Source organism: Penicillium pulvis (genome assembly GCF_028828015.1).
Source record: "Penicillium pulvis strain IBT 33274 chromosome Unknown scaffold_8_segment0_segment0, whole genome shotgun sequence".
NCBI lineage: Eukaryota > Fungi > Ascomycota > Eurotiomycetes > Eurotiales > Aspergillaceae > Penicillium > Penicillium pulvis.
The window spans coordinates 819,348-832,431 of record NW_026643080.1 but is presented as its reverse complement, the minus strand read 5'-3'; the positions used below and the strand labels follow the sequence as shown (position 1 = coordinate 832,431).

At 48.8% G+C, this 13,084-nt stretch overlaps 6 protein-coding genes across 6 annotated transcripts; 5 read left to right on the top strand and 1 right to left on the bottom strand.

The window, feature by feature from the left end:
- Positions 1-528: 528 nt before the first annotated feature.
- N7503_009715 (GNAT family N-acetyltransferase) lies at positions 529-1,419 on the top strand (the record flags this gene model as incomplete). Its single annotated transcript, XM_057069261.1, has 3 exons — positions 529-642; positions 757-1,326; positions 1,381-1,419. 3 exons carry the CDS (start codon positions 529-531, stop codon positions 1,417-1,419), a joined length of 723 nt encoding a protein of 240 aa, XP_056915872.1.
- Positions 1,420-4,395: 2,976 nt separating this feature from the next.
- On the top strand, positions 4,396-4,746 carry N7503_009714 (uncharacterized protein; the record flags this gene model as incomplete). Its single annotated transcript, XM_057069260.1, has 2 exons — positions 4,396-4,621; positions 4,670-4,746. 2 exons carry the CDS (start codon positions 4,396-4,398, stop codon positions 4,744-4,746), a joined length of 303 nt encoding a protein of 100 aa, XP_056915871.1.
- Positions 4,747-5,378: 632 nt separating this feature from the next.
- Positions 5,379-6,652, top strand: N7503_009713 (putative malic acid transport protein; the record flags this gene model as incomplete). Its single annotated transcript, XM_057069259.1, has 2 exons — positions 5,379-6,356; positions 6,437-6,652. The coding sequence occupies 2 exons, from the start codon at positions 5,379-5,381 to the stop codon at positions 6,650-6,652; spliced, it is 1,194 nt and encodes a 397-aa protein (XP_056915870.1).
- A 734-nt stretch (positions 6,653-7,386) lies between these two features.
- N7503_009712 (uncharacterized protein) lies at positions 7,387-8,375 on the top strand (the record flags this gene model as incomplete). Its single annotated transcript, XM_057069258.1, has 2 exons — positions 7,387-7,488; positions 7,547-8,375. Exons 1-2 carry the CDS (start codon positions 7,412-7,414, stop codon positions 8,373-8,375), a joined length of 906 nt encoding a protein of 301 aa, XP_056915869.1. The 5' UTR covers positions 7,387-7,411.
- Positions 8,376-8,446: 71 nt separating this feature from the next.
- Positions 8,447-10,401, bottom strand: N7503_009711 (flavin-containing monooxygenase; the record flags this gene model as incomplete). Its single annotated transcript, XM_057069257.1, has 2 exons — positions 8,447-9,684; positions 9,756-10,401. The coding sequence occupies 2 exons, from the start codon at positions 10,399-10,401 to the stop codon at positions 8,447-8,449; spliced, it is 1,884 nt and encodes a 627-aa protein (XP_056915868.1).
- Positions 10,402-11,631: 1,230 nt separating this feature from the next.
- On the top strand, positions 11,632-13,027 carry N7503_009710 (uncharacterized protein; the record flags this gene model as incomplete). The annotated part of the gene is made up of 4 exons (XM_057069256.1): positions 11,632-11,838; positions 11,903-12,044; positions 12,092-12,218; positions 12,268-13,027. Coding segments are annotated over 4 exons (1,236 nt in total), but the record flags the coding sequence as incomplete, so codon positions are not given.
- Between the last annotated feature and the right edge of the window lie 57 nt (positions 13,028-13,084).

Genomic DNA, 13,084 nt, shown 5'->3' with positions numbered 1-13,084 from the left:
TCGGTGTCTCCTGCAGCTTATTCAAATTAGGACTGGACCACGTTAATGATGTACGAGTCTGAGTTGTGTGACAATGGTGCCTAGCCGGATGGAGCTGCCCAATCAGGCTAGTGAAGCGCCAGTTGCGCGCTCCAGATAAGGAGGTCTGATAGACCGGTGGAGTGTACTAATGGACAGAGCTATATGAATCTCCTCTTTCTCCTCCTTTCAAGCTGACTTTCAGAAACGACTTCACTCTTCAATTTACAAACCAAATCTTTTTACTCTCACGCCCTTGGCAAGACATATAGACCTTCAGTTTATCTCCCTTCCTCTTATTTTCCACATCATTTGGTGATTACACCTCTTCAACTCTCCTTAGATGGCGGTTTTCTCATTCTACCCACTCCTACTCCATTCACACGTTTATACCATATCGCTGTCCCAGCCCACTCGCAGATCCAGTAGACCCAGTACGAGGAAATCTAAACCCATACTGTGAGCTAGTCGACATCTGATTTGCGAGACCGTAGTGGCAAGGCAAAGACCATGTCAATCGAGATCGTCCCGCTGGCTGAGGCCGATATTGCGGGTGTTGTAGACTGCGTGCAGAGCACCTTCGCAGATGATCCTTATTTCCGATGGGCATTCGATGCAGCCAAGGTACGAGCTACCAAAATCTTTCCCAAAGCGACAGCGATAGCGATAAGCTCAAGAGCCATAGTCCAATCGATGGTTCAAGCTTCCGAGAAATTCAGTAACCAACGCGTTCAATAGTTCAAAGCTGAGCGAAATGCAGCCTCGCTCGCAGCACACCTACAATTCAGCCTCAACTGCGGCTATCCGGTTTTCGTCGCGAAAGTGGGTCGTGCAGCAAGCGACCTCGAGACCGACCACGAAATCAGACTAGCTCCAGGCACCGTTGTTGGCTTTAGCTGGTGGACGCCCCCAGAAGTACCCGCCCTTTCCCAGCCGTGGTCCATCTGGGCACAGGAATGGCTGCTTTCCTTCCGACAGCTCATGTTCAACATTCGTTTCGCCGGCCGTGGCGGCTTGCATGTTCGCCGATATTGGCTGTGGAAGAAGATGCAGAAGAACGCGCTGAACGATCTCTGGACTGACCCCCGGGGTTATTATTACTGCAGTCTGTTGGGTGTCAGCTCGCAGGTTCGCGGAATGGGGGTTGGTAAGCGACTTATGGAGGTAATTCTGCAAAAGGCAGATGAGGAAGGCATCTCCTGCTACCTCGAAAGCTCAAAGGGCTACCCCAACATTGCCATCTATGAGAAGATGGGGTTTGAGCTCAACCAAGAGATCACATGCGATGACGGCGGCAATATTTGCAAGGTACGTTTATCTTGGAATCCGAGCTTTTTTGGCGACTAACTAGAGCTGCTTCAGCTTTATGGCATGACACGCAAGCCCAAGATCAAGGCTTAATGATACGACTTACGAATTAACGTGAATGCTTATTCAATGCAAGCGTAAGGAGGATGGGAAATTGACCACATAGCAAGGGAATTGCGAGATCCGTATGAACTAACTTCAAATTTGCTTAATCGTTCTTTGCTTGTTCGTTTTTCGCTTGAACTTTTCTGATTATCTACCACCAAATTGAAATCTTATCATTTTTTATGACGTTTACGAATTGAAACGGGCATGGTTCTACGTGTCAAAGTATACAGTATATCTCAGTCGAATTATTGATGCAACTCCTATTGGCTTGGCTAGCGTAGTACTTGCTTTCCCAGTAACATTGTCTATACCAAGGAAGAATTATACAAACCACTGACATGAGCTCACTATTTTGGTAATTCACATGGGTAGCCAAGATTATCAATCTAGATCTCTGCATGGCAACCCCGGCGCTTAACACCAACTCATCAGATGTCTACTGAACCAACCAGTTTGAACACTAATGTAGGTGATAGGGATTTTTACCATTTCTGCAAGTACAAGCACATTTGCACATCTTCTTGATATGTTCCCAAATCCCACACAGCCAGAGAGTCTTCCCATGTTCGTGGACCACCCTGTCGGCGCCAAATGCCACCACCTCTCTGGGTACAAATCAGACTCAATACCTGATCCAGCCAGGAATCACCGTCACGCTGTTTATTTCAGGCGCTTCGTCCTGCAATGAAGTATTCCGCCCCCAAAATTCCCCGCTCTGCCATGGTTTATCCACGGCCATGGTTTCTTCGTGGAAGGCATGGTTTTCTCAGCAGCTGTTACAGCATAAATAAGACTTCATTTCCCCTTCATGGGTGTAAATACAGAGCCCCAGCTTCTTCTTTACTTCCATCTTCTTCTGCTCTCTCCTTTTCATCTATCTTCTTCGCAATACCTTCTTTGGTCCAACAAACACCGAGTTACACCGACATCTACAGATCCATACTTCCCACAGTATGGCATCGACTCATCAACGTCCTGGCTGTACCCTGACACCAATTGCATTCATTGAAAGCAATATATCCCAGAATTCTACGCCAGCACGCCTTTCGCCATCACACCTTGCATCAACTCGTTCCATCCACAACAACAGTCTGCTCTATAAACGGCTCAGAAGACCATACCCCTCCAAACTCTCACAATTGTGATTGTGACAAATCTACGACACAAATGTAAGTGAATGGTATTGCTCCAGCTACTTCATAGCATCAACAATATGAAACAGTAAGACGACATCTGCCCTACCAACATCTGAAGGCTCGTCGTTTGCCTCTCCCCATACCAACGACAAAGCCAATATGGGAGCAGATGTAAAAGCCTGCGATCTACCAGGCTATTCATATTCCGTCCTCACACCAGATACCTCAATTCCAATAGAAAGCAACAAATTTTTGACGAACAATCGCCACGATGAATAACACACCTTACTTCTTGGCGATGAATTTAACGGTGCGTGGTCCAATCATTCGTCACCACCCAGAAGCTGATGATCCCCCTCTGCCATCCGTCCTATGTACGCCATTTTCTCGACAAACCCGACGTGCGACGTTAAAGCTCAAGAGACAACGTCTGCAGTTCGTGCCCTGAGTTCAACCCCAGTATCAAGTATCACCGCTAATATTTTATTCCACAGGCTCCTCGATGCCGATTTTCCCGGGTTGTACCTGCGGTTGGAAATTCAGACTCCTCTATTTTAATTGCCGGCGGTGGATCACGATAGGTAAAATTATTTGCCGTGCATATCGCACCTCGTTATACAGGGCTGACTTGGGATATCAAATTTAGTGCATGCGAACCAGCCACGGCGATCATGTCTTGCTCGGATGCGGGCGGACTTTATGGTCATGAGGTGTGATGGAGTCTTCAGGCGTCGGTGCTCATTTTCACGGGCCAATGACCATTTTCTCTTCTTTTCTTTGTGTTTCCATTCCAAGTGATTGGCCTTTTCCCTTTGTCTCAGTGGCTCTTTTCCTATTGGCTGTACTCGTTCTATCTCGTATGTTTTAATTTCCTTTGCTTTCTTTCCCTTCCTTGTTTTTTTGTATGCATCTCATGTTTTCTTTGTGGAATCTGCCTGTCATGTGTCGGTGCTGTCCAAAGGTTGGATCTCCTCCAACTTCGAGTCATAAATGGTACATTTGTGTCTACACCAATAGGATGCATCCATGACTCGGACCCCAGCCATGGATAATCATCACGAGAGTACGTCTCCGCGCCGTTGAAACATTGGAAGCCCCACTACAGGCAGCCATTGTGAACCGATCAATTCTGAACACAACCAATTAGAAGCAGGGACGGTGACAAGCTTTGACTAGCGACCGGAAAACAATGGATCCGATTCTGATTTTCTGCGTCAGCGCTGCTATTTCTGGACCCGAAAATTTGAATTTTTCATGTCTCGCTTTAATCTCAATTTGAATTGGTCCTGAAATATCTCTTTCAGTATGTAGATTCGTGTCGATTGTTAAATTGATTTGTACCAGCCAACTCATCCGTTCAAGTTTGCTGCAGATTGGCGGATCAGCAGAACACGCGAGACAGTGATGGTCGAATCAAAGCGATTGTTCCTCTCGGTCCGCAGTGCCCGAAATGGGGTAGAGAGGGGATCAGCCAATCGCATCAGCCGGTCGATCCGTAAACTGTAGAGAATACACCGATCAGATTGCGAATATGAGCAATCGCCCCGGGACTCGCGTCAGCCTTTTATGTCGCATATCCCTGCTCACTTTTGGTTTTCTTCCTTCCACACTCGTCTTTCCATCTCCCACCGTGTACAGCGACCGAGTTCCCTCTACTACCTCCGATCGGAAACGAACTCCCCACTATGCACTGACCAACTCCCGCCCGATCAACTACTATACACCACATCACCAGTCCTAGCCTAAATCAGAATCCAATCTCATCTTCCAACCCCTCAAAAAACAACCGTATCTCGCTCATATTCTCTTCTCCCAAAACCCCACCATGGGTCTTACTAAAGCCGCCATCATCGTTATCGTCCTGGCCGGCTGTTTAGCCATAACTGCCATGGGCGCTGCTCTCTTCCGCCGCCACAACCCGCTTGAGGAAACTGCACGAGCCCACGAGGCATCTCACGAACAAAACACATACATGCGCCAAGTACGCATGGTGAATTATGGACATCTGAAGCGGGAATCGCTGGGGCACGCGAAAGACCTGGAGTCGCGATGTAGGTTACATGATCGAGTCGTCTGATTCATGCCGCTAACCGATACAGATACCCCGGAGGAAGCATCGGGTTATTACCAGCCATACGCGAACGAGTCACGGAGCCCGTCCACGAACGTTGCATAAGAAGAAAATAACAACTAAAAAAACGAACCACGATCATGATGATACTTATGGGAGATTGGGCTGGTCAACCTATACCCAGGCGTTGGAAAGGGAATCTATGGTTTGGCAGGGTCCAAATCTGCGATCGCGGTTTCCCGAGAGTGAGGGTCTAAATCATGGCAGCATGGTTTCCACTCTGACCTACGCGGACTAAAATTCGATCGGTGCTTTTTGCTTTTTCGTCTTCAAGCGTTTTTATTGACTTGCATATTCTTTGTTCATCGCAGATTATGTACCATGGAAGTCCCACGGGCTTATGGGTACATCTCTTACTCTGTGTTAGTTCAACGTCATTAACGATTTATGTTGGTATCTTTAGCACAGACAATTATGAACTACACTTTTCATCTCCTATGACGAGCGTTATCACTGGTCAGCTTCCAAGGTTGCTTTAGGATTTCTATCGAACTATCATCACGCGACAGTACGCTGTATACTTCGGTTCCTAGGTTCAGTTGGATGGTTCCAAATTTCGGCGCGGCCTAAATGACGTCAAAAGAATGAACAACTTGATCAAATAAACTCGATAGCCAGAAACACAAGGTGAGACCTACATTCTCCACTGACTGTTTGCAGATCATCAAATTGTGGAAATGTCAGGACAGGTCGATCCACTGCAGCCCCCGAGAAAACCTCTGTCCCTGGCCTTATGGAACTTCACTTCACAATGGTTCCTGATACCGCAAGGCACAGGAATCATCAGCGTCATTCTCGCTAGGCTAGACTACCAATTTAACGGTCTTCAGATACTGGCCAAGATTGTGTGGATATATACTATCGTCCTCTTCGGCTTGTGTCTGGCATCATATCTCCTTCGCGCATTGAGCTATCCAAAGCATGTCCGCCATGAACTGCGCACCAACCTCGTCGAGACGTCCTGTCTTTCGTGTATTCCCATCGTCTATACCTCCATCCTTCAGTTGGCCGTGATCCAGTACGGTGACCGCGCCGGTCTAGCCATCTATATCCTCTGGTGGACCGACACCGCGCTGTCGACTGTCGCGGCTATCGGAATCACATATGTCCAATTCAAGATCCAAGCGCCAGGTGTCCAGCGTCTCCCTCCAGCTGTGCTCCTACCTTTCATTGCTATCAATACCTCTGCCGCCAGTGGGGGACTGATTTGCCTTCAAAGTCACGTCAGTCCACGCCTCCAGATTCCCGCCATCATCGTCGGATACCTCGAACTCGGCGCCGGACTCTCGCTCGCCGGAGCATTTACCGTCCTAGTCATGTTCCAGCACTTCAATCAGGTTCACTCACCAGCAGAAAAAGTCTTTCAAGACATGATCATCTGTGGGCCATTCGGACAAGGCTCATTTGCTCTCCAGATACTGGGCGAGGCTGTACAGGAAAGCTTTGGGGCGTACCACCGTGGTGTGTTCTTGACCGCAAAAGCAGCTGATATTATCGGGCTGACAAGCCAATTCATGGGGCTTTTAACTTGGGGCTATGGCGTATTCTGGTGGTGCTTCGCCATTCTTAGCATTGGCCATACTATCGGTGCCCAGCCGCGTGGGGGGCGGAAACCCCCGTTCACTTTGGCGGCGTGGTCGATCATATTTCCCTGGGTGCGTTGATCAAATATCTTCCTCTGGCCCTAGTTCTATCTATATCCTATTTATAGAGCCGTGATACTAACTTGACGCAGGGCGTGTTCACAAATTCGGCCGTTGAACTTGGGAAAATCATGGACTCCCCCGCTTTTGCTGCTGTTTCCACCGGTCTTCTGCTTATTGTGCTTGTGATGTGGATTGTCAACCAGCTCTTGACTATTCGGGGGATTACCGCCGGTCGCATTTTTGGTCTCGAGCATGGGTGGAGGGGAAAGGGTCCTGACGCGTTAAGGGGGGCCAAAGCTGCCTGAAAATTAAGTTGCGGGCCTTAATCGCCGAGACCACACAAGGCTCCCATTTCTACGGAGTCCTGTTTTGAATCTCGACTTGCAGCAGCCTGGGTCGGAACCTTCATTTCAGCTGCCCCGATGCTGAGGTTAATCCGTTTGGGGTTGTATCGTGCGACGACTTTTGATTGACCCACGGTCTCAGCCAAGCACAGCTCCACATCCTCTAAAGGGTGAAGTTAAAGGCGAATACGGCTGAGACGTGTTCCAAGACGCTAGCTTGTTTGGAGAAAAAAAATAAAGAAAAGACCGAGGCTTTAAGCAGGACTCATGCAACGGAAGCGGGATTGGCAGGGCTGAGGCATTTTGCGTTCGGCCCCGAAATCTCACGGATGGATGAATGACGCCAGAGATTCGGGATCGCACAGTTTGCTCAATGCGGTCGTATCTGGCCGCCTAATTTGCACGAGCAATCCAATCGCGGGTCCGACGTCTATGCAAACTTCTGTGGGAATCTTTCTTATTTGCTGGCGATGCTTCTTGAGGAAATCTTAGCGTAATCGGTCGGACACGGAACTCGCAACTGGCCGAATGCCCCCACATGCTCTTGGTTCGTGCGCAGGGCAAGGACATACGAGTACGGGGGCGAGGCCATAGTGGGAACCAACATTTATTTATTTAGGGGAATATGTCTTCGTGTCGGTGAAGAAAAATTCTCTTCTTCCTCTGCGCATGATATCTCAACTTATCTGGTATTTCGCTACAGGACAGATTAGATGAACTATGATCTTCAACATGCAGGAACCTATTATGAGCTCGAGCTCCGTAGTCTATGACAGCGACACGGCTAGCGAAGAACGGTATGATCTTGCCCCGCTATATAAATTATTCAAGATCCATCCTCTAACTTCAATGCAGACCTTCATCGCAACCCGCAAGAACCAAGATACATGCCAATTTCAAAGTGGCCCGCCCGCCCCCAAAATCATCACTCCGTCTCGCCCCAAAGTTGCTCCTGCAAATCCAACAAGTCGCTGTCAATCATCGCCCAGTTCCAGTCTTGGAAATATGGCAACCACCTTTCCGCAAATCAAAGCTCACGCGGGACTTTCCCCAACGGCCTAAATTAAGATCTGGCGATATCTATGCGACCAGCAATGAACCTTATACCATGCATGCCAGTTCAATCCGGGCAGACTCGACAAACTCCTCTGAGATAGAGGAAGATTGCTGTACTCCGCACAGAGACATCATTGCGGCCTTGTGTCAATCATCGAACGGTGAGACGCCGGCATCGTCTATTTACTTTCGCAACGCGCGGTCCAGCTGGCAGGGCAGTGTGGGTGTTGCAGGCCCAGAGAAGACGCCGTGTTACCGATTTACGATCAAGAATGATGAAAATAAGGATTCTGTAGATCCCGGAAGGATGATTTTGCAGTGGGAAAAGCGGAGTTCAACAGGCAAAGATAACGGACCTGGTTCGGACTACTTTGTCTTGTTCTTGATTGATCGGACGGCAAGGAGAAAAAGTCGCCTTGCTACCATGACAATGGGCGGGTTGGAGATTCTTGTGCGGAAGAGCTCTGTCATGGAGCACCTGCAAATTTGCATGGATTTAACGGATCCTCTACCGACTACCAACGGTGCTAGTGCCCATGAGGCATTGGGAGCATGGGTATATACGCAGCTCCTCACATTGGGCGTGTGGGTTGCTCAACAAGAAAGATGGCATGAACTCGCTTCATGAGGCAGACACAGTTGATATAACACGACCATAACGATACCAAATAGAATTTGATTAGCGACTGTCTTCATAACTTAATACGTAGCAATACCCTCTTCCAGAGCTTTAATCTGCAGCGCCAGAAGACGCGAGTAATATCTGCACAGTGACAAGTTTCCACCCATAAACCAGAATCCAGGGTGGCCGCTGCGTTGCCAGATGGTCCGGAACTCACCCTCCGCGTTCAGCCCCCACACATCGCCAACGCGGTCCGCGACCTCATCACCAAAGATGATGCGTGCCTGCGTTCTCATGTTCTGGTATCCGGTCGCAAAGACGATCTCATCGGCTTCCAGCTCCGATCCATCCGCGAATCGGATTCCATTTGCCAGAATCTCACTAATCTCCTGTCCCTGCTTGACCTTCACCTTCCCATCGACAATCAACTGACTCCCTCCGACATCAATATAATAACCACCTCCACGCTGGAAGTACTTCAACAAAAGCCCCGCCTCCATGGGACCACGATCAACCTGGAATCCCGCCTTGGCCAACCCTTCAAGTGTCTTTGCATCGTTCTGATTCACGGCTTTCGTGACCTTCGTCTGCTGCAACTTGAACATCTCGAGCGGCAGACTCATCAAGTAAGTATCGGCATCCTCAGTAGGCGGAGCCGCTTCATCATAAAGGCCCTTGAGGGCTATCTCGGTGATAGAATTCGACGAGACCACACACGTCGAACTCCGCTGCACCATGGTAACATGGTATCCCTTCTCGTAGTAGTCTTGAGCAATATCATGACCAGAATTACAAGATCCAACAACAATAGCCTTCTTGCCTTTTTGTCCCTCCCTCGCACCAGGAAACTCGGAACTGTGGCAGATCTGATCACCCTGGAAATTCTCCATACCCTTGAAGGTGGGTAGGTTCTTTTTTCCGGAGTGTCCAGTGGCCTGAATTACATGGCGTGGGTGGAAAGTGCGTGTCTCAGTCGAGCCATCTGCTTTCGTGCGCTGTAGAACAACAGTCCATTGCTTCGCTTTCTCATCCCAGGATGAAGACTTCAGCTCGGTGCGAACCCATACATTGAGTTCGAGTAATTTGACGTAGGATTCGAAGAACTCGGCTAGCTTATCCTTGGGCGTGAAGATGGGCCAGTTGGGTGGAAAGGGGAGGTATGGCATGTGATCGTACCACACTGGGTCGTGTAGGACTAGTTGGTGGTAGCGGCGACGCCAGCTATCTCCGATTCGGTCTTCTTGGTCAATGATCAGGGTGTCAACATTTAGCATCTTCAGACGTGCAGCTGCAGTTAGACCTCCTTGGCCGGCACCTATAATCAATGATCTGTTAGCGTAAATGTCCCTTAATTTCTAAGAATAATTAGTCCGGCTATATACATACCCACGATGAGGACGGCAGGATCTTTGCCTTCATAATTCTCATCCGCAGTGCGTCGGTCCTGCCAGTTCGTTCGACCCTGGTGTGCTCCATGCTGCACACCAACAGGTCTGCGGCCATTGACCAATTCCTCATGGCTGGTCATCTCGTGAAGGGTTGTAAAGACGGTGAATATCTTCCATTCCTCCCCCACTTGGGCAAGCCGTACAAGGCCCCTGCCATTCCCAAACGCAGTGGTGACCTTAATAAAGAACTCGATTCCGTTGACCTCACCAAGGGCATCAATGGGACCATTATGCGGTGCCCTAAATGGCGAGGAGTGATCAAGCTCAAGCTTGGCCTCCGAGGGACTCTCAACAACAAACTTCGAGAGAGCTTGGGCTCCCTTAAGAGTCCGGAATTCCCACGAGAGACAGAGATGATCACGCCAGTAACTGTTATCAATAAATAACGACGCAAGGGCCGCAGCATCCTTCTTCGCAATGCTGCTGTTGACCTTCTCGATCAGGCTGCTAGCGATGTTCTCCGGTTTTTCGGGCGCGGTTGTACTTGTCTTGGGCAGAACACCGATCGGGATATCGCAAGAGCCTGGTACAACTCTATAGCGTGAGGGGAGGCCAGGCTGCGCCGCCACATCGATGACCGCCATTTTTGGATAGTATGAGGAGTATAAAGTGGTCAGAGCAAAGGGGTTGAGAAGAAAATGTGAGTCAGTTGGAATCAGAATGCCGAAATCTAGCGCCCGTATTTATGCGTGATTGTGTGAAGAACCCCGCACGCGTGGACGGTTGAGTGTGACCCGTATCGGAGCCTGCCTTCCCAGTGTTTTAAGCTTCCGAAGTTAATGGCACGGTTCATACAAGGGACAGGATTTGAGACTATCCATGAGGCTCTGTAATCTATATGGCTTTAGGCTCGATTGACTTTAGGCCGGGGAAGCCCAAGTATCCATGCCCCACAATTAATATATCCTCTTCTCAATCTTCTTCAGCCAAGCGATACCGATACTGGTACGAACTCGGCGGTAAGGGGCTCGGTTGTCAATTGGAGCAAACATACCAATCGCGGGGGAATCGGCGATCTTCCGAGATTCCTCCCGCTACCCCGTATAAAGCATCTTTGTTCTTAGCTTACTCGGGCATGTTCCCTTCCCAAATAATCAGACACCTACAGTGTTTTTTCTAGAGCGGTCATTGACAGATATTGATTTGTGCGCGAGAGGAAAATGACCAAATTCGGAAACCAGGCTCTATAAAGGACCAAAGGGCAAGTTCAAGATTATTTCGTCATCTGGAGAGGCCGGAACTAGACTTGCTATCTGTGAACGTCCAGGAGCGACTCGCGGCTCACCCAAAAGTTTGATTAGCAATCTCTATTCAGGCAGGAAGAAGTGCTAGCAACTGATCCTAAGTGCCCCCAAAGTGCTCCATTATGGAGCAGTTCGGGTGCTCTGGCACTGTGGAAGGCCCATGTGGCGCAGTTCAGGTGCAGTGGACATTGACCCAGACTGGAAGTTCACTACCACACAACATCTTAAAGATAAGGAGAATATCTCATGAGACGGAACACTTTGCTTCTCCATAGTCTGGGGCGCAACATTAAATTGATCTATCACAAACCATCACGGAACGAGAGTGGGTTTTGACTTGCAACGAAAGAGTGTTATCAAGATTCTTGATGTTTCTTGACTATTTTCTCCTAGTCCTGATTTTCTCGATTTTTATTTGAGTGTCATAGATATCACGCCAGCCATATTGGAACGGTAGACAGTGTGAACGAAAGCGGTCTCGGGAATCGGACTCGGTGTATTCCCACGAATTTGCCGGTCGCATTAAAGTATAAAATCGTCGTTCACAACTCCATGCTGTAGTGTATAGCATGTACGTCGCAGAGCAATCCATATCATACTATCTACCCGTTCTTGAAAATGGACATCTCTCAACTTCTCCAGTCTTTGAAATCGGTCACTTCATCCGGTCGGCTCGATGTAGATGAGCAACAGCGGGCACAACTGTCTCAAGCATGCGATCAGTTGAAAGGTCTCTGTGAATCTCCATTGGAGAAGACAATTAAGCTTCTTTTTGCTGTTAGCCTCTCCCCAGGCCTCGCTTGTCGGTATGGATAAAGCTGATGATTGTTTTTTTCCCCAGGGCCACCAAGCAATGGCAATTCGCTTGGGCGCTGACCTCAAGCTCTTTGATGCCATCGCCAATCGTTCATCAGAGCAGGAAGGTGGCAGGTTTACTGTGAGCCAGATAGCTAAAGATGTCAAGGCAGATCCTAAGCTTGTCGGTATGTTTCCAAGGCTCAACACCGAAACATTCACTGATTTGAACTAGGGAGAATCATGAGATTCCTAGCGTCAATGGAGATCCTGAAGCAAATATCTCCTGATACTTATTCTTCTACACCATTTGCCGTGGCCTATGTCTCGGCATCTCCACTATCAGCAGCGGTGATTCATTTGTACGTTCAGTCGGTAGCAAGAACGAAAGACATCACTAATCAGATGTAGCACTCACTTCCACACCATCATCTCTCGGCTCCCCGAATATTTCGAACAAAAAGGCTGGGATAATCCAGGTGACGTCGATGATGCCCCATTCCAGGTAGCCATAGGTGCCAAGTCTCGTTATTTCGACTATCTATCTTCCAAGCCATATTACCAAAACGCCTTCAACACGGTGATGGCATCATCATACCGTCGCGGCGAAGAAAGCTGGTTTGAATTCTTCCCTGTCGAAGAAAAGCTGCATGTTCAAGATCCCTCATCCGTTCTGCTGGTTGATGTCGGAGGCTGCCACGGAAAAGACCTGCAAATCTTCCACGAGAAGTTCCCCAGTCTACAAGGCAGACTTATCCTTCAGGACTTGCCACATGTCATCGAAACAGGAGATATACCCGCCGGTATTGAAGCGCAGGGATATAGCTTCTTCGATGAGCAACCCATAAAAAGAGCGAAAGCCTACTATCTTCGCAATGTGCTCCATGACTGGCCGGATAAGCAGGTTGTGCAGATTTTATCCAGAATCCGTGAGGCCATGAGTCCTAATTCACTTTTGTTGATTGAGGAAAAGGCTATGCCGGAGATGAACGTTCCGTTGATGGCTGCTATTGGTGATATGAGCATGATGGTGTCTTTTGCGGCGGCAGAGCGTACGAAGAATGAGTATGAGAGCTTGCTGGATGAGGCGGGTCTGGTATTATCTGGTTTTTGGAAGCCGCAAGGGGCATCTGCTATGCAGCCTGCTCTTTTTGAGGCCAGAATAAGGTAGTCGTGGACCACTTGGGCAATTCCGCTTTGGTAGTCAGCTGCGTGGATATTGTATGTA